Source organism: Lontra canadensis, unplaced genomic scaffold (assembly GCF_010015895.1).
Source record: "Lontra canadensis isolate GAN:19392208 unplaced genomic scaffold, GSC_riverotter_1.0 scaffold120, whole genome shotgun sequence".
Taxonomy (NCBI): Eukaryota; Metazoa; Chordata; class Mammalia; order Carnivora; family Mustelidae; genus Lontra; species Lontra canadensis.
The window spans coordinates 4,758,831-4,778,579 of NW_022631114.1; the positions used below are offsets into that span (position 1 = coordinate 4,758,831).

Consider the following 19,749-nt stretch of genomic DNA (forward strand, 5'->3'; position numbering starts at 1 on the left):
CGAGCAGAGCTGCAGCCCCACAGAAGGAATCTGCGCGCCCCGTGTCGCCTCTCCGTTCCGTCATGTTCCCGGGCGTCTCCTCTCCGCGGACACCTGGGCCCGGGACCCGAAGGGGCCCGCTGGGCGGAGTCGGACCGGGCTCCACGCCCCGGGCGACTAGCAGAAAAGGTCTGTCACTAGGGTCGGCAGTCAGCTCCCCGGTGCTCTTTTCGCCGGTCGGCCGGCGTAGCTCGCTGAGCTCGCGGTAAGTGATTGTCCTGGGTTGGGTATCTTGACCGATCGGCGGGCCTGATGGGGTAGTGTCTCCAGAAGCCTCCGGAAGCGGGGGCGGCGGGGAGGAATGCCAAAGTTTTGGGGAAATAGCTCTTCGCCCTTTTTGCAGGTAGTTATTTCAGCCTCGCTTTAATTTATCAGGCATTCACTTTGCACCTTTCCTGGAATTAGCTTTGTGTAGAGGTGAACAAATTAGAATTCAGTCGGTGGTTAGCTGCCTCCTTACTACCCCTGTGTTGCGGTGTCAGTCAGTCATGGGTCTTTTCATTTGTGTAAAGGCGATAGCCTGCTTCACTTAAGGCCAAATGAATCAATATGAAATCCGTCGTCGGTGGTGGGAAAGAGCATCTCCAACCCAGGAAAATGCCTAATAGAGAGTTATTGTCATTCATATCTTCTGATTGATAACTAAAGGAGTTTTGGCCGTACACGTCAACTTTCTAGCGAAATTAATAGGCGAAAGTCTTTCCATAGCAGTGAGTTAAGAATAGTAATTTTGTAAACATATAAAAAACGTGGCACATCAGTCCACATCACCTGTTAAGTCATGCTCCGCACCCATCCTTTCATAATTAATCTAGAACTTTAGGCGGTAACTTGTTTCTGAGTAGTTTCTTCCGACTTTGTCTACCCTAAAAGAACTTTGTTTTGCAGGGAAACTTAACATTTTGAAAGTGCTCTTTAAAGTGGTGATCTTGTCAGTGTTTTCTACTCCTTTTGAGAAAAGTCAGGGAATTAAAGCTGTACTTTACTTAATGTGTTTTTAAAATATTTTCTTACTTTCTAGTGATTATTTAAAGAAAAATCTTGGTTATAATGGTATGTCAAGAAACAAAGCTCACTTAATCCTCATGATAAGAGAGAGAATAAGTTTTATACTGGTAACTACATTATTTTTTGAATGTTAACAGGGTGAGGAGATAAAATTTCAACTGCTGTATCTGCTGTTGAAGAACAGGTAACAGCAGATACTCATGATTCTGATTTCTTGTACAAATCTGGGGTCGCCTGTGTGGCTAAGTCTGTTAAGCGTCTGCCTTTGGCTTAGGTCATGATCTAGGGGTCCTGGGATGGAATCCTGCGCAAGGAGCCTGCTTCTTCCTCTGCCTCCCTCCCGGTCCTCTCTCATGAATAAATAAATAAAATCTTTAAAAAAAAATCTGGTAGATTTCATAAAATTCTATAGCTGATGAGGGAAAAATGGGTGAAAGGGAGTGGAAGGTACAGACTTTCAGTTACAGAATGTGCAAGTCATGGTATGAAAAGCACAGCATGGGGAATATAATCAGTGATGTTATAATAGGGGGGGTTGCATGGTGTCAGAGTAGCTATACTTGTGAGCATAGCACAGAATTTCTAATCACTCTTTTGTACACCTGAAACTAATATAACATTGTGTGTCAACTCTACTTCAGTAAAAAAAGTTCCAAGGCTGATGTGAGCTTAAAGATAATCTAATTCAATATTTGTAAAGCTTATTTGACCACAGTGTAGAATAAACTCTAGATTATATTCTGTTTTTCAAAAATGTTGATTGAGACCCTCAAAATGATCCACAACTTGGAAAACACTGATCTAGTTCAACCTTCGTATATCACAGCTAAGGAAGCAGTTATAAGGAGTTTAAGTGAATAGAGCATACATCTGATTACTAGAGCATAAGAGTCAGAAGCCGTTTTCTAGATCCTGTCAGTCTGTTTTTTTTTTTTTAACAAAAAATGTATTATGCAGTACATATGAGCCAGAGTTGTGTGTGTGGTTTTGTTTTTTGTTTGGTTTGGTTTTGGTTTTCGTTTTCGTTTTTTTGTTTTGTTTTGTTTTTGTTTTTTACTGTTACACCTCATCTTTCTTCTTGTTTATCAAAGATCTTCTCTTTATGTGAAAATATGTACCTAAAAATTAGGATAGTGGAAAAAAAGTTTTTCAAGGATTTTGTTTATTTGACAGAAAGCAGGGGGAGTAGCAGGCAGAGGGAGAGGGAGAAGCAGGCTCCCTACTGAGTGGAGAACCCAATTTGGGTTAGACCCTGAGACCCTGGGATCATGAGCTGAGCCCAAGGCAGACGCTTAACTGACTGAGCCACCCAGATGCCCCAAGACAACAGAAAATTTTAAGATACGGTTCAAGGAATGTTGTCTTTTTTGTTTAGAGGAACACCTACACGAATATTGCCACACCACTGTGTAACTGAGTCTATGAACTATGATGTGAAAACATTTGGATCTTCTCTTCCTGTTAAAGTAATGGAAGCCTTGACATTGGCTGAAGGTAGGTGTCATTTTCCGTTTGCCTCTATTAGCAGTTCAAAATGCAGCCTGGCTCTGGCTCAGATTGGTATTTGTGCTTTGTCTGATATCCCTTCACTTAAATGGGGTAGAGACAGGTAACATTTGGTTTTCACTGTAATTGAGAAATGTAATAAATTTGAAAAACAGAATGAGTTTATTTTTAGCACACTTTTTTTTTTTTTTTTTGGACAGAGAGGGATCCCAAGTAGGCAGAGGGGCAGACAGAGAGAGAGAGGGGAAAGCAGGCTTCCCGCCGAGCAGAGAGCCCAATGCGGGGCTCGATCCCAGGACCCTGAGATCTTGAGCTGAGCCGAAGGCAGAGGCTTAACCCACTGAGCCACCCAGGCGCCCCTTTAGCACACATTTGACTGCATATGCAAAACTCAGTCTCATTTCAAAAGTTGATCATGTGTATGAAGTTTAGCTTAAAAAAAGCCAAAACACTGCCTCACATTATTGGGTGTGATAATGCAGTAAGGTCAAGGCTTACTACCTCTATTTCTGGATCCTAGAGGTTAGTATCCTAGAGGTTATATGTACATGTTTGTGTTATCAGTGTGGTGTACCTTTAGAATATTCTCTTGGCAGAGAATCAGATTGGCACTTCGGAAGAACCAGTCACAGAAGGGTCAGAAAGGCAACAGTAAGGATGAGGGATTGGGTGACTGGGAGAGCAAAGTTCAGAGCATCCTCATGGATGTTCCCAAGTAGTCTTTATTTGTGATTCAATTCTAGATTTTTGTGATTTTCTGGAACAGTGTTTTTCAGACTGCAGGTAGTAATGGAAATCAGTTTAGTGGCTCATGGCCAACATTTTAAAAAAATAGAATGCAGAATATCAGAGTGCATTTCATATAATAATGTTAGATGCTTGTTTGTTTTATTTAAATTATACGTGAATGCGTCATGATATAAAAGGTATTTCATACCGTGAATGACAGTCAAAAAAGGTTAAAGTGTACTCCGTTCTAGCAAGGAATATTTCTCATCAACCTGAACTTGCATATCTTGCCTGTGAGTCCTTGAGAACTCAGGTATAGTGGTTTGCAGACAACTAAACTTCTACTAACTTCTGTCATGCACTGTTTTTATTATTTTTTTAAAGTTTTTAAATTTATTTTTGCAAGAGAGTGAGCATGCACCAGAGAGAGCACACACATGAGCAGGGGGAGGGGCAGGGGCAATCGCACCTTTCCTGCTGAGCAGGTTAGGACCCTGGGATCATGACCTGAGCTGAAGACAGATGCTGAAAGTGCCCAGGTGCCCTGCACTATTTTTGTTTTAAATATATATAATATATTTTCCATTTTTCTTTACTCTTTTAAAAATTTGAGCTTAAATTATATTTAAGCCTTTTAACATACTCCAGGTTCATGCCACCAGACTTTTAGTAACAAATAATACTCAGCCTCAGAGGAGAGAGTCCCTAGAAATTAGGATGTTTAAACTGAGGGGTGTTTAAACTGGAAGAACTTTTCCCTGTATGGAAACCTACCAAGGGCTGTGTGTGAAGTCAGAGACCTCAAGGACTTACCAGTAGAGTATTTGGAGCTGCTTTGTTGCTTTCAGGAAAAGAAAATATTGAGCCGATATGCTAATTCAGCAGAAACCACACAGCCTGTGTGAGTTAGTATTTTAGCTTGTACGTTATTGATGCCTTTTATCTCGCCCCTCTACCCGGCTTTAGGCAAAGAGCAAAGCTCAAATTAATTAAATTTCTAGGGCTAACACACTTACTGAGGTTTACCACCAGTGCTTATGACAGCAATATAATAATGCAGTTTTGTCATTTAATATGGAATGTAACCCATCGGGTGTCTGGGTGACTGGCTCAGTTGATTAAGCGGCCGACTCTTGGTTTTAGCTCAGGTCATGGGCTCAAGTCCTGTGTCATCCTCTGCACTTAGTGAGGAGTCTACTTGAGATTCTCTTCCTCCCCTCCCTCTGCCCCTTCCTTGTGCATGCTCTCTCTCTTTCTAAAATAAATAACTTTTAAGAAAATATGGAATGTAACCCTTGATGTCGGCATATAATGAAGTGCTTTATCATACTTTTAAAGAATGTATTTGAAAAGTACTTATCATACTTTAAGGAAAGTATTTGAAAATCACATTCTTTTGAAGGAACAATTTTCCTTGAAATTTTTTAATATATTTATTGGGAAAGATTATTATTTGTGTTGTTGTATCAAAATAAAATTACAAATGTTACTAAATATTATAGAAAGTAAGATGCTGGATTATAACCAATACTAAAAGATATTAAGCCTAAGTCCAAAATATACTTTTTGCCTTCAGATACATTTCTGAAAGTGATTATCAAAGTTAAATGGATTTCTTATTTTGGGTATTAATAACTCTTGAATTACTCAAGAGCACTTTTTGATGTGAATGAATTTTTTTATGTGGTGATCACTTTTTTACACACACACACATCTGTAAAGAATGTAACCATAAAGAAGATCTTGGTATAAGGAATTTTAAGGTTTTTTTTTCTTCTTTTTGTTTTTTTTAAAGATTTTATTTATTTATTTGACAGACAGAGATCACAAGTAGGCAGAGAGGCAGGCAGAGGGGGGGGGGGGAAGCAGGCTCCCCACTGAGCACAGAGCCTAATGTGCGACTCCATCCCAGGACCCCGAGATCATGACGTGAATCTCGAACCGAAGGCAGAGGCTTAACCCACTGAGCCACCCAAGGGCCCCTTCTTTTTTTTTTTTTTTTTTTAACAGTTTTTCTTATTCATGCTTTAAGTTTAATTACGTACTTTTTTTTTCTTCTTTTTAGTTGATGATCACTTGACTGTTCACATAGATGAAGGAGGATGGGCTTGTCTGGTCTGCAAAGAGAAACTCATTATTTGGAAGATTGCTCTGTCACCTATTACTAAGGTAATTGCTGTTTAGGGAGCTAAAAGGAGGTAGAGGAGAGGATTACCCATTGGCTCTTAATTTTTACCCTAAAGCTTTAGAGTTGTTAAAGTACAGTAATCTGAATCTGCTCAGACCTGGCTCTGCATTTTTGTTATGATACGGAGTACTGAGCATGCAAATACATTTTCATGTTGGGAAAGTTTCTCCCATTTAATAATTTTAACTAGATCCATGTTATTTACAATTTAATAACATTAGACTTTATAATTTTTAATTAACATTATAAATGTCATTTCAGTCTACCTAATGAAGTTTAAGACTAAATGCTGTCCACCTAACCTAATGAACTGAGTTTATTTATTTCTAAGATAGAACTCTGTTTCACTAAATCCACCAAATGATGCTTAATAGGGAAAAACTGAGGGGTGGCTGTGTGACTCAGTCAGTTAAGCAGCTAACTCTTGATTTTGGCTCAAGTCATGATTTCTGGGTCACATAGGATTATCATTTGTGTTTCTGAGACCTTATCCTCAGCAACTTATTTTCTTTTGTGTTCCATATCAGGCATCCTGTCTTGCACCAGTCACTGGTTACTGTTGTCACTGGGCCATTGTTCTGTTGGAACTGGGGACTCGTGCTTACCTAAACTCTTGACATCTGTGGTCTCCATACTGGTGCTGCCCCGAAAATAGAATTTGTAGTTGAGAGCATAGGTGAAGGAGACGTCCTGGGGGCCCTGATGAGTTACCAGAAGGAGCCTGATACCTGGCATAGGCCAAGAAGTATTTTCTGGACAGCTTGGTATAATTGGTTATTCTGTGGTCATGAAGATTTTAGATGTCAAATAAACAAATCAAGACTAGCCTGGGAAAATTCCATACATACATCTCTTAACCAGTACACATCTTTTTAGTCCAGAAAGATACTGGGCTTGTTGATATTCAGGGTCTGGTCTACCTCTTAAGTTTTCCTGATTCTGTATCTCTTAAGATACTTTGTTTTGAAATTACTGAAAGCCCTGATGAAACCCTAATGAAAAAGATAAGAGAAAAAAGAATATTTGTAGAATGGTATTTCCAGCAATGAATGAGAATATGAAATATGCAGGGAAAGAAAATAGTGAAGTCAGGTGCGTATTCAAAAAACTTGGATTTGATGTGAAAGATTTTTGGTTTGGGTTTCTTCTTTAGTTATCTGTTTGCAAAGAACTTCAGCTGCCGCCTAGTGACTTCCCTTGGAGTGCTGACTTGGTGGCTCTCTCTTATCCTGATACTGCAGGTGAAGCACATTCTACTCAGGTAGGTGACTTAAGTGCTTATTGAAATATAGATTTTTTTAAAATAAGGGAGTTCTAATATTAGAGGAATCATCCAACCTGATTCAGACACATAACCGTAAAGCCACAGGAGTCAAGACACTAGTATTGGCAGATAGACACATAGAGAATGCTGATACAGAGGTGGCCTTTGATCTGTGACAGCTGCAATAGCAGTTCAGTGGAGTAAGGATAGTCTTTTCAGTAAATGGTGTTGGGACCATTGATCATCCTTATGCAAAAAAAAAAAAAAAAAAAAAAGAGTTTTCCCCTAAACTTCCTATCTTATACAAAGATTAACTCAAAAGGGATCATAGATTAGATTTAGATCTAAAACATAAAACTATAAATTTTTGGAAGAAAGCAGGAGAAGATCATCATGACCTAGGATTAGACAAAGAGTTCTTGGAAATCACCAAAAGCGTGATTCACAAAAGTAAAAAATAGGTAAATTGGACTTCATCAAAATTAAAAACTTGGCTCTGTCAAAGACAGTGACAAGAAAAGAGACAAGCTACAGACTGGGAGAGAATGTTCCTAAGTCCTATATCCAAGAAAGAACTTGTATCTAGAATGTAAAATGAACTCTCAAAGCTTAATAGGAAAACAACCCAATTTCAAAACAGAGCACAAGATTTGAACAGATACTTTACCAAAGAAGATATAAGGGTGTCAGAGGTGTTCACATCATTGGCCATTAGGGAAATGCATACTGAAATGACAGTGAGCTATCACAGTACACGGATTAAAATGGTCAAAATACAAAATACTGACCCTGCCAAGTGCCGGCAAGGATGTGGAGCAACTGGAACTCCCACATTCCTGATGGGATGCAAAATGGCACAGCTACTTGATTTTTACTTTCCTGGCAATTCCATTCCTAGCTATTTACCTCATAGAAATTAAAACTTAAAAGTTTACACAAAAAACAGTGTATGATTGTCATAACAGCTTTATTTGTGATAGCCAAAGGTGGAAACAACTCAAATGTCCTTTTAACAAGTGAATGAATAAAGAAATGGGTTTCATCCATAGAATGGACTACTATGCAACAGTAAAAAGGAATGAATTCTTTATACAGCAACAACCCAGATCAGAGACATGCTGAAATGAGATAAGCCAGTGCTTAAAGGTTACATTCTGTATGATTTCATTTACTTGGCATTCTCAGAAAGATGAAACTATAATGATGGAATTGGCCAATTGCCAGGGTTAAGATGGGGAAAAGGTGTGATTATAAAGTGATAGTTAGCACGAGGGAGTTTGGGATGTTTATGGGACTGTGCTGTGTACCTATCTGGGTAGTAGTTACCTAGGTCTATACAGGTGTTAAAATTACTAAAACTGCACAACAAAAGGAAAAGAAAGTAAATTTTATAGTCTGATGATGTTTAAATATAAACAGGAAGGGTTATGTCCCCCCTAATTTCTGTAAATCAAATAATAAATTGCTCTAGTTTGTTTTTATCAGTGTCACCAGACACACCAGACACACCTTTTTACTGTAATTGCCGAGTGTTATGATCTTGTTTGAAGGCTATTGCTGTCATGGTTGCCACCAGAGAAGGATCCATCCGCTACTGGCCAAGGCTTGCTGGTGAAGATACCTACATGGAGACCTTTGTAGATTTGGGAGGTGATAAGACTTACAGTTTCCTAACAGCAGTGCAGGTATGTGATGGATTTTCTTTCATATTTATTGGAAAGCTGTGATTTGCCTTGGAGTGAGATGTGAATGAGTAAAAGTTGTTTTGGATAGACCATACAGCCAGAGAGGAATCAGAAAGAGGCAAGAGAAGAATGTAAGGGTCTAGGAGTTAAGCGGTTGGACAAAGGAAAGCCCTTTTCCTAGGACTCTGAAATACCAGTATTGAATCCTAGCCCATGGTATTCATTTCTTTCAGAAATATTTCCTGACGGTGACTTAGAAACCCTTAGACATTAGGAAGAATGGCTTGCATTATAATGTACACTTTGCAAGTTTACCAAAGAATAAAATGTGATACTTGATTTGTTGAACCTGTGGTGTGGTGAACCTGTATTTTAAAAATCAGAATTAAGGAAACACCCAATTAAAAAAACAACTAAAATTTATGTAAAATTAATAGTATCATATCTTAGTAACATGTTATAGTATTTGTAAGTAAATCATTTTAGTAAAATGATACTTTTTTTTTAAATTCTTTTAGATTTGTTTTAAGGTACAGATGATGACTTGTTTCTATATCAAAGCATTTTGTGTTAATGCTCTTTATCTTAGTTATAGATGCGTCACTAATTTCACAATATTTGTTCATAGGGAGGAAGTTTTATTTTGTCTTCATCGGGAAGCCAGCTGGTTCGGCTGATACCTGATAGTTTAGGAAAGATTCATCAACACATTCTGCCTCAAGGACAAGGGATGCTTTCAGGAATTGGTCGGAAGGTTTCTTCTCTTTTGGGAATTTTATCTCCCAGTAGTGATCTCATTGTAAGTTGATAAAATGATTTTGTTTTACAAGCTTGTTTCTTCGTGAAATCAGTAAGTTGGAGGTTTCCTATGAAGTTGGTATTGTCTCCGTATGAATACTAATATATAGGAAGTAAAACCTTTGATGGTTTCAGTGAAGCATTTTTATTGTGATCAAATGAGTTCATACGAACTCTCACAAACCCTGTAATTTAATATTCTTAAATCATACAGATTCTCTTACATGTACATTCTTTGGATTAAAACTGTTATGTAAAATTGTTACATAAAATTATATATAAAAATATATAAACTGCTATTATATAAAATTGTGTTTAAGGACCAGTTTTGCTTTTTGACTTAACGGAAAGTGTTCTCGACTCCCATGACTCCAGCTGTTTGTGTGGATGACTCGAATCTGGATCTGTCGGCCGGGCTTCTGCCTCAGGCTCTGGCACAGCGAAGGGAGGCAGATGGCAGCAAACCTGGAGCATGTCCTCTCTGCTAGAGGCTCTATATTTGTTATTTTGAGCAATAACTGTGATACCCTGTAACGCAGAGTGCTTTCTCCCCAGTTTGCGGATGAGCAAACAGCCTCGGTGACATTTATGTAAACCGCCTGACGTTGCACGGCTACTCTGTGGCAGATAAGTGCCCGGGCCTCTGAGTGGAAAGCACATTTTCTTCTCGCTGCGCTGTTTCCTTCTAACTGCGGGTTGCTCTCGCCATCTGCTTTCCTGATGGTCTAAGGACCTAAAACCTAATATGTCTGAAAACAAATTGCTCATATTCCCTCTTCCCTCACATTTGCTACACCAAAAGTGTATATAAAGCTCGTTTCTCTTTTGGCCTGTTAATTTCTGTTCATGACCCTGTCACTGTTTTCAGTGACCTGAGTATAAACTCTCCAGTGTGTGTGTGTGGGTGGGTGTGTGTATGCACACCTCCCTTCTATAGCAGATTCCGTACTTAACAGATACTATAGATTTGACTTATAATATGTCTCATTTTCATCCCTACCTTTTGCTTCCATTGTTATGCCCTAATCTGCACTCTTGGTGAATTTCCCCTAAGCCCTGGGTGGCAGTTCAGTTTACTCTCTGATGGCTCTCTAACCCATTAGTGGCCAGAATCATGGTGCTAGGAGAAATGGAGAAAATCAGGGCTTTAACTCAAAACAATCGTGTGCCCAACTAAAAACACAACTGTACTTCATAACCAATATATACTTGAAAAGGCAGAATAATCTATCTACATATAACTTGCCACATTCCTTTTCCTCCAACACACCTCTTGAGTTCAAAAGCCATTGATAATACCTTGTTTACTAGGTTTACAAATTCACATGCAGGACTCTGCTGTGTGTCCCTAATTTTTCATTTGAGCATTATTTTTCCTCCTTTTCTAGCTATAGTCTAGATTCCAGTGTAACAGGACTGCTTGTTCTCTGGAAGGCCTCGTAACTTTCCCACAACTGTACTCTTTGTGGGCTGTCTGCTTTTATATTTCTAGAAATCTTACTTTGCTTTCAAGGTTCATTTTAGGATCACTCCTTTCTGGAATACTAAATAAAGAATTCCGCCAGGATTACTAATGGAATACTTATAAAACATATAAATTTGAATTTCAGAAAAGTAGTTCCTTCACATTAGAACTTAAAAATCTGTAAATGTAACTTTTTTCTTCTCTCCTCTCCATACAGCTTTCAAGTGTCCTTTGGGATAGAGAGAGAGCAAGCTTTTATAGCCTGACAAGTTCGAACATCAGTAAATGGGAATTGGATGATTCTTCAGAAAAACAGGCACATAGTTGGGATCTAAATAGAGTCCTGAAGGAAAACATTACTGATGCTATTTGGGTAAGGAAAAATAATATTCATCTTTGCAATTCACATTTTGATTAGATAAGAATGCTAGTTTCTTTAATTATTTTATTTATTAGAACACATTTCAATGCAGTGTAGCTTTTAGTCATCAGATAAGCAAAAATAGGGAGTTCAAGCCTTAGAAATACTGGAGTTCACTGATTTACTTAGTAGCTTTAAAAATGCGTATATTATTTATTCAGCAACTTTGAACTGTTTAATAGGTGCTGGGAATACAAAGGTGAAAAGCAATGATCCTTATACTCATGGAGCTTTGTTATTGGTGTTTTCATATAGGGATCTGAAAGTAACTATGAAGCTATTAAAGAAGGGGTCAACATTCGGTATTTGGATTTGAAGCAAAACTGGTAAGCAGTTAGCTTGTCCTCAAGAATACAGGGAGCTATTTGGGAAACTAATGTTTATTGTAAAATGATGATCAGTCTTGCCGTCTGTTCTTCTAATGCTGTTCGCATCATACTTTCATCCTTACTGAAAGGCTTTGTGTCCTTTTCTAGAGATGCTGGTTGATTTGAGAAATATAGGCAGTTCTCAGCCCTCACCTGCATATTCTTACGTTAGTTGTCTGCCCTAGTTCGAGACTCATCTTTCCTGCTCTTATGGCTGGAGCTTCTCTTCACACTAAGAGATGCCCTCCCTGCTGCTGCTGCTGCGGGTGCCCCCTGCTGTCATCCTTCTCTTCTCAGTGGCCATACCAGGCATTCTTCTCCAGCCTTTTTGCTTTAGTAAGCTTATGTTTGTGGCGAAAGTGGGGTGAGGTTTTGTCTTGGCAGTACAAGTGAGAACTCACTCAGGGTTTAAATTCACAGTGAATTTCCTCTTAGAAATGGTGCTCTAAGTGGCACTTAATATCCTAGGTTAGTCTGATAAATCCTAGGTTAGTTATCCTGTGTTATTATTTAATTTTAATACCAAAGGTCATATGGAACTTAAAAACCATTTATAACATGGCTTCCATGTTATATATGACTTGTAATTCTTCAAAACACAACATACCAGAAGTTAAGAGCAATTTTTGTGTTTTAGAGTTATTTATTTATTTATTTATTTATTTATTTTAAAGATTTTATTTATTTATTTGACAGAGAGAGGGAGATCACAAGTTACTCAGAGAGGTGGGGGAGGTGGAGGAGCAGGCTCCCCGCTAAGAGAGCCCGACTCGGGGCTCGATCCCAGGACCCTGAGATCATGACCTGAGCCAAAGGCAGAGGCTTAACCCACTGAGCCACCCAGGCGCCCCTAGAGCAATTTATTTAGTAGAACAAATTCTACTTGTTTTTTTGGAAGGATATTGCAGTTCTGCTGTATAATTTTTCTTAGGCTCTTGAGAATATCAGTAAGATCCTTCTTTATAGTTTCTGAAAACCTTACATAAACTATCAAAGAGGTAGAAATAGCATGTGTTTAATTTCCACAAGTGGTTTAATTAAATATAGTTTATGTGTTTTCATGTATCTTTACCAGACTTTCAGGAATTTAGGACTACTGCTAGGGTGCACCTGGGTGACTCAGTCGTTAAACATCTGCCTTTGGCTCAGGTCATGATTCCAGGGTCGCAGTAGTAGGATCGAGTCCCGCATCAGGCTCCCTGCTCTGTGGAAAGCCTGCTTTTCCCTTTCCCACTCCTGCTTGTATTCCCTCTTCCACTGTCTCTCTCTGTCAAATAAATAAAATCTTAAAAAAAAAATTACTGCTGCTGGGACACAGCCCACGTGGTTATGCGATGCAGACATTTTTTCACATAGTTTTCGGAACAGAGATGTGGACTGAAAACAGAAGAGAAACATGCTTAAGAATTTCTGGACTGGGTCAGAGCCCGGGCTCGTCTCCTCCATTGTTGTCATGCTAGCAAGGTGCTTGTGGGACTTGAAAGACGCAGCTCTTGTTCTCCTTCTGGACCGTCTAGTGATCATATGGTGTCTGTATCTGCATACGTTTCTTCTATTTAAGAATACTGTCCGTCTTCTTGATGCTCACTGATGCTCCTTGATCTTTTGCTTGTGTTGGCCAGGTTTGTAACCTGGCATATATGTTCATGGAACAGGCTTACAAGTTCTTTTACTAGATTATTACACAGAGCTCAGAGAGCCTCATTTTAGATGTGAAGTTGGATTTTTTAAGTCTTAAGTGTATTGTTTTGTATATACTCATGTAAAAATTTAACAATAAATTTTTCATTTTTAAATTTTTTTTTTAAATTTATTTATTTGACAGACAAAGATCACAAGTAGGCAGAGAGGCAGGCAGAGGGAGAGAGAGAGAGGAGGAAGCAGGCTCCCCGCTGAACAGAGCGCCTGATGCGGGGCTTGATTCCAGGATCCTGGGATCATGACCTGAGTCGAAAGCAGAGGCTTTAACCCACTGAGCCACCCAGGCGTCCCTGTTTTTAAATTTTTTTTTTAAAAGATTTTATTTATTTATTTGAGAGAGAGTGAGGGAGAGCATGAGAGGGCAGAAAGTCAGAGGGAGAAGCAGACTCCCTGCGGAGCTGGGAGCCCGATGTGGAACTTGATCCAGGGACTCCGGGATCATGACCCGAGCTGAAGGCAGTGGCCTATCCAGCCGAGCCACCCAGGCACCCTGTTTTTAAATTTTTAACAATAAATAAAAAATTTATTGTTAAATTTTTATTGGTTTTCAAAATTTAGAGTATCTACCTATCATCTCTACTACCTAAAACAGCTTCATGTTTTTTCCAAACGTGAAGATGTTTTTATATAGATGTCAAATAAAACTGTTCTAGCACTACTCTAAGAAATTCTGTTAGACACGTCTCCATGACTTCGTGGCACCCCTTATCACCCAATATACAGTCTTTAGAGTAACTTCAGTATAGAGCCTTATCATAGGTACGACCAACTCTGCCTCCCTCCTTGGTACATTCAAGATCACATTCTCTGGGACCTCACTTGGTTTCTTTTTTCTTTTTTTTTTTTTTTTCTGGTCTTTTTGGCTGTACTTTTCATCTCTGTGACCTGTTTATTTTATAACTGGAAGTTTATACCTGTTAAAGCACTTTGTTTCACCCATCCCCTCAGCCATCTCTCTTCTGGCAGCTAAGAGTCTTCTTTTGCTTTTCTGATTGTTTGTTTTGTTTTTAAGATTCCACGTAAAAGGGAAGTCATATGGTATTTGTCTTTTTGTGTCTGACTTACTTCACTTAGCATAATACTCTAGTTCCATCCATTTTGTCACAGATGGCAAGATCTTACTCTTTTTTGCTGAGTAGTATTCCTGTGTGTCTGTGTGTGCGCGCGCACACTGTGTCTTTATCCATTCATTTGTTGATGAGTACTCGGGTTGCTTACATGTCTCAGCTGTTGCTGCAACAAACATAGGGGTACATATATATTTTCAAATTAGTGTTTTTGTTTTCTTTGGATAAATACCCAGCTAGTGGAGTTATTGGATCATGCGGTATTTCAATTTTTAATTTTTTGAGAAACCTCCATACTGTTTTCCATAGCAGCTTCACCAGTTTGCATTCCCACCAACAGAATGTGAGGGCTCCTTTTTCCTCTACATCCTCACCAGCACTTGTTAATTCTTGTCCTTTTTATTTTAGCCATTCCGACAGGTGTGAGGTGATATTTCATTGTGATTTTGTGCATTTCCCTGATGATTACTGATGTTGAGCATCTTTTCATGTGTCTCCTAGCCACCTGTATGTCTTCTTTAGAAAAACATCTATTCAGGGCCTCTGCCCATTTTTAAATTGGGTTATTTGGGGGTGGTGTGGTGTTGTGTAAGTTCTTTACGTTATTTTAGATATTAACCGCTTATCAGATATATCACTTTTGGAATTCCATTCATTAGGTTGCCTTTTTGTTTTGTTGATCATTTCCTTTGCTGTGCAAAAGCTTTTTATTTTGGTGTAACCCCAGGAGTTTGATTTTGCTTTAGTTTCTCTTGCCTGAGGAGACATATCCATAAATATGTTGTTAAGGCTGATGTCCTAGAGATCACTGCCTGTTTTCTTTTAGGAGTTTTATGGTTTCAGATCTCACATTTAGGTCTTTAGTCCATTAGTTATTTTTTATGCATAACGTTCTTCTATATCCGGTATTAGCTCTTTAGGTCACTGCCAGTCCATTATAAGTTTGGGCTAGTATTGTTGGATTCCTTTCAGGAGTCTGAGTAGGAGTGATAAGGGTTCAGGAGCTGGTGAAGATCACAGTGGAAAAAGAAACGAGAGCCATGTTCAGATTGCTCGATTTGAAGTGATGTCATTTAGTCAGTCGCTGGGTTTCATTTTTTTTTCCGGTTTCTTGTTTTTAGTTGTCAGTAGAGGGCGCTTGCTCCCTGCCCCTCCCAACACCCCATTAATATTTCTGAGACTTGAATGAAAGTTGCTAATAATAAATACTACTGAATATTTTGGAGGGCTTGAGATTAGAGACCATGTAATTCTTTGTTGAGGGCAACAATTTTGATAGACTTACGAGAAACATAAGCTTTAAGATAGAAAAAGGTTTGTTTTCACATTGAAATTTCTGCAACTGATTGTTAAAAACAAGATGTTCCTCTGGACCAAAGTAAGCTCTAAAGAACAAATTAGGTCGGGGTTTGGCAGCCTTTCTTTGAAGGGCCCACAATGTGGTCTTCACTGCATCTCTTCTACTCTGTCAGTGATAGCATGAAAGCATCCATAGGCTGTGCAGAAATGAGTGGGCCTGGCTGCAGTCCAGTAAAGCTTCATTTATAAAAACTTGCTTGAGCACAGTTTGGCCTGAGGGCTATGCTTTGTCAGTCCTGCATTTGATGATTTGTTGATTTTTTTTAAAGTCAGATTTATTGAGCTATATTTTATATACGGTAAAATTCACCTGTTTTAGTGTATAATGAGTTGACAGATGCAGACTCATTTGACCGTGAGACACAATCGCAATATGAAATAGTTCCATCACCCCCCACACTTCCTTGCATCCCTTTGTAATCAAAGCCTCCTTCAGTCTTAACCCTGGCAACTGTTGATGTGTTTTCAGTCCCTGTTGTTTTGTCTTTTTCTGAATGCCCTGTCAATGGGATCATATAATATAAAACCTGTTGAGACTGCCTTCTTTCACTTAGCACAATGCATTTGATGTTCATTCAGCAGTTTCTTCCTTTTTACTGAGTAGTGCACACTGTGTAGCATTACCAGGGCTTGAGGTGCCTGGGTGGTTCAGTTGGTTAAATGTCCCAACTCTTCATTTCAGCTCAGGTCATGAACTCAGGGTCATGGCACTGAGCCCTGCCTTGGGCTCCGTGCTCAGCTCAGAGTCTGCTTGGGATTCTCTCTCCTCCTCTGCCCCCTCTCCACTTGCACTCTCTTCTCTCAAAGTCTTGAAAAAAAAATTACCAGGGGAGCCTGGGTGGCTCAGTTGGTTAAGCATCTACCTTCGCCTCAGGTCATAATCCCAGGGTCCTGCATCAGGCTCCCTGCTCAGCACAGAGCCGGATTCTCCCTCTCCCTCTGCTGCTCCCCCTGCTTGTGTTCTCTCTCTCTCTTTCTCTGCCACATAAATAAATAAAATCTTAAAAAAAAAAAAAATTACCGGGATTTATCTATTCAGCAGTTGAAGGATATTGGGCTTCCAGTTTTAGGTGATTGTGAATAAAGCCGCTATAACTATTTGCACACAGGTTTTTGTGTGAACGTAAGTTTTTGTTTTTCTTGGGTAAATATCTAGGGGTGGGATTGCTAGGGCATATGGTTAGTATGTATTTAACTATATAAGAAACTGACAAACTGACTTCCAAGAGGCTGTAGATCTTTCTTTTCCATTGATTAGTGATGGGCTCCTGATTTTGGCAGCCGCATGGCACCCAGCAGACAATCCATGTCTCATCTATTACTCTCTGATAACGGTAGAAGATAATGGCCACCAAATGTCTGATGCAGTAACTGTGGAAGTCACTCAGTGCAATCCACCTTTTCAGGTAAGAGTGAAGTGAACTACAGAGGACAAGAATGTACTGCGTTGTTCTCCTAACTGTTGTAGGCTCAGATTCTTCTGAGAGATTTACTTGGAGGGCTTGAGATGCTTTCAGATGGCCGGTTTTTAGGCATTGCATTTTGTTTGCCATCTTAGACTCGTTACTTTGGACAACCTTAGCTAAAGAGAAATGAGAGTGGAAGCAGCTGACGGCAAGCAGTTGTTTAATGTTGTAAGTACTGTTGAATAATGGGGATGTTCATAAGACAAAGACAAAGCCTTAAAGTGTAAATTCATTTCATTTAGCCTTATACCATATAGTACCTAATTTTGTTAATCCTTATTCTTTTTTTTTTAATATTTAAAACATTTTACTTTTATTTTTTTAAATCCTTATTCTTAATGTGATTGTAACTAAATACTGTAAAGAAGTCATTTAATTTGTCCTTTTATTTCATACAAACCTTACAGTTCTGATTATGCAAGAAAAACATGCTCAGTGATAAGATTTTTCAGGCAGTGCAAAAGAGACGTAAAGAAAACAGTTTCAGAATACAAACATTATGGAATACCACTTTTTAATGTTTTGTTTATAACATTACTTCTTTAATAAATAAAGAATTTATAAAATTAAAAATTTTATAAATTATAAAAATACAAATATATAAAAATATAAATTTATAAATTTATTTAAAAATTTATAAAATTACTTCTTTAATAATAAACAGTATATTTAACATTTGCTGATTTCATTTAATTCATTTAATTTCATATTTCTGTTTCTGCTAATATAAACAATTTATTTTATATATAAAATATATATTAATATATATACATATAATTTATATATATACAAATTAATTTATATATAAAATAAACAAATTAATTCAATTTTCTTGTGCTTGGTATCTTTACAGTGAAGTAAGAACCAAAATGTTCACCAGGGATCACTTACAAAGTATTTGCCAATTTTAAATTAGTAATAAAATAAATCAGTCTTTTAATTTCTTTTCTCATGTTTGTTATAGGCTTTTAGTTAGACTCTTACCATCATGTAATTTTCAAAATTTGCTGATTATTTACAACTCAACAAATGATTTCTCTCTAATTGTTTATAAACTTACATCATATTTTGTAAATCATCCCAAGAGTAGTATTTAGGTTTTGACAAGGACAGTCGGAATTATTGTGTCACTTTTATGAGATAGTGTATAAAAATACAAGTTACAAAATTATGCAGGCAAGTATTTTTGTTTTAATTATCGTTAAACATAATCTGACATTTAATTTTCAGTCTGAAGACTTGATTATGTGTCGGTTGATGGTCCCAAACTTTTCAAATCAGACTGCCTATCTGTATACTGAAAGTGCTGTCTACGTGTGTGCCACTGGAACTGGGAAGTTTTCTCTTCCTAGGGAGAAAATTGTCTTTAATACACAAGGTACAGTATCAGTTTTAGAAAGGGTGATTAATGACTTGTTAGTCGTTCTTAGCAGTTTTTATTCTCTTTCCATAAGTGTTAAGTATGCTACCCCCAGGTGTTATTTAGACATTCACTACCACAGCAGTAGTAGCTGACGTCACAACCCTACTGAAAAACCAAAAGGGTAGTAAAATTCCCCAACTCTTACATTTTTGGGCAAAAGATAGTAATATTTTCCCCTATAAGGGGCCAGGAAACAAAGAATTGACACTAAGAGAAGTAACTGCTTATTCCTAGATAGACTAATTTATCCTGAGTTGATGTTCTTTAAGTAAGTTTGTCCAGACTCCTGGCTAAGAAGAATCCTGGGTACTGGACTCACGCAGGGGGGCTGGAATGGTGGCCAAGGATGGGGGAGCCAGCCAGGAGTGAATAAAAGCAAAACAAGCAGTCTAATCAGGATAAAGAGACTGAGCAGAGGGCAAAATCCAAGCAAGGCAACAGGATGGAACCTAGATTTTCTAGTTTTAACACAAGAACCTTGACTTTGGGTAGGGAGAATGTTAATAAGGAATTGAGCAAACAGACTTTTTCCCCATCTCCATTGACCTACTCAGTAAATACAGAAAGAGGGCAAGAGGACTCCATTGGATTAAAAAGCTGTCATTCTGAGTTTTGCAGAATGAATAATTTTCTTTTTTGGCTTATCATACCCACTGCTATCTTGCAAGACTTGTTTTTGTTGTCCCCAAACCGAATGACACAGAGCCTGGTATTTCAAATAGCAACAGGTTCCCGACATTTGATCTAGATTTAAAAAGCTGAGTTCAAAGTAGGAGGATTATTGTAAAGGAAAAAAAAAGTTCTTAGTGTATCAAGATGATGATTTTTTGCTTAGGGCGGTAGATTTTAGAAAGCATTTTTTTGTTATGTATGTGTATTTTTCTTTCTTTTAGGAGATAGTATTTTAGGAGCTGGTTCCTGCGGTGGTTTTCCTATCCTTTTTTCTAGAAACAGTGGGTTGGTGTCTATTACTTCAAGGGAGGGTGTGTCTATATTAGCAGAAGACCTTGAAGATTCCCTAGCATCTTCAGTTGCTGGACCCAGCAATGAGGTAATGTGGTTCCATAAGATTTTAAGATTTTTGTCAGGGTGTTTCCCACAAATGTTTTAGAATAACAGTTTTAAGAGTTGTGATGAAAACATAATTCTTTTACCTCCTTCATCTCCTCTGTCCTTTCCAGAAGCAGCTCCTTTTCAGTCTTTTATCTGTTTTTGCTGGTATTTTCTCCATATTTCTAAGTAATACCATATGTTGCCATCTC

At 38.2% G+C, this 19,749-nt stretch overlaps 1 protein-coding gene across 1 annotated transcript in view; it reads left to right on the forward strand.

Moving 5' to 3' along the window:
* Positions 1-19,749, forward strand: part of NUP133 (nucleoporin 133) — a 53,974-nt gene continuing 34,225 nt past the window's right edge. The window contains exons 1-11 of the mRNA XM_032841085.1: positions 1-244; positions 2,423-2,541; positions 5,348-5,451; positions 6,624-6,731; positions 8,285-8,419; positions 9,048-9,218; positions 10,900-11,055; positions 11,359-11,429; positions 16,857-17,004; positions 18,295-18,442; positions 19,381-19,538. Coding sequence (XP_032696976.1) covers positions 63-244; positions 2,423-2,541; positions 5,348-5,451; positions 6,624-6,731; positions 8,285-8,419; positions 9,048-9,218; positions 10,900-11,055; positions 11,359-11,429; positions 16,857-17,004; positions 18,295-18,442; positions 19,381-19,538 — 1,500 coding nt within the window. The 5' untranslated portion in view covers positions 1-62. The remainder of the gene's footprint in view (positions 245-2,422; positions 2,542-5,347; positions 5,452-6,623; positions 6,732-8,284; positions 8,420-9,047; positions 9,219-10,899; positions 11,056-11,358; positions 11,430-16,856; positions 17,005-18,294; positions 18,443-19,380; positions 19,539-19,749) is intronic.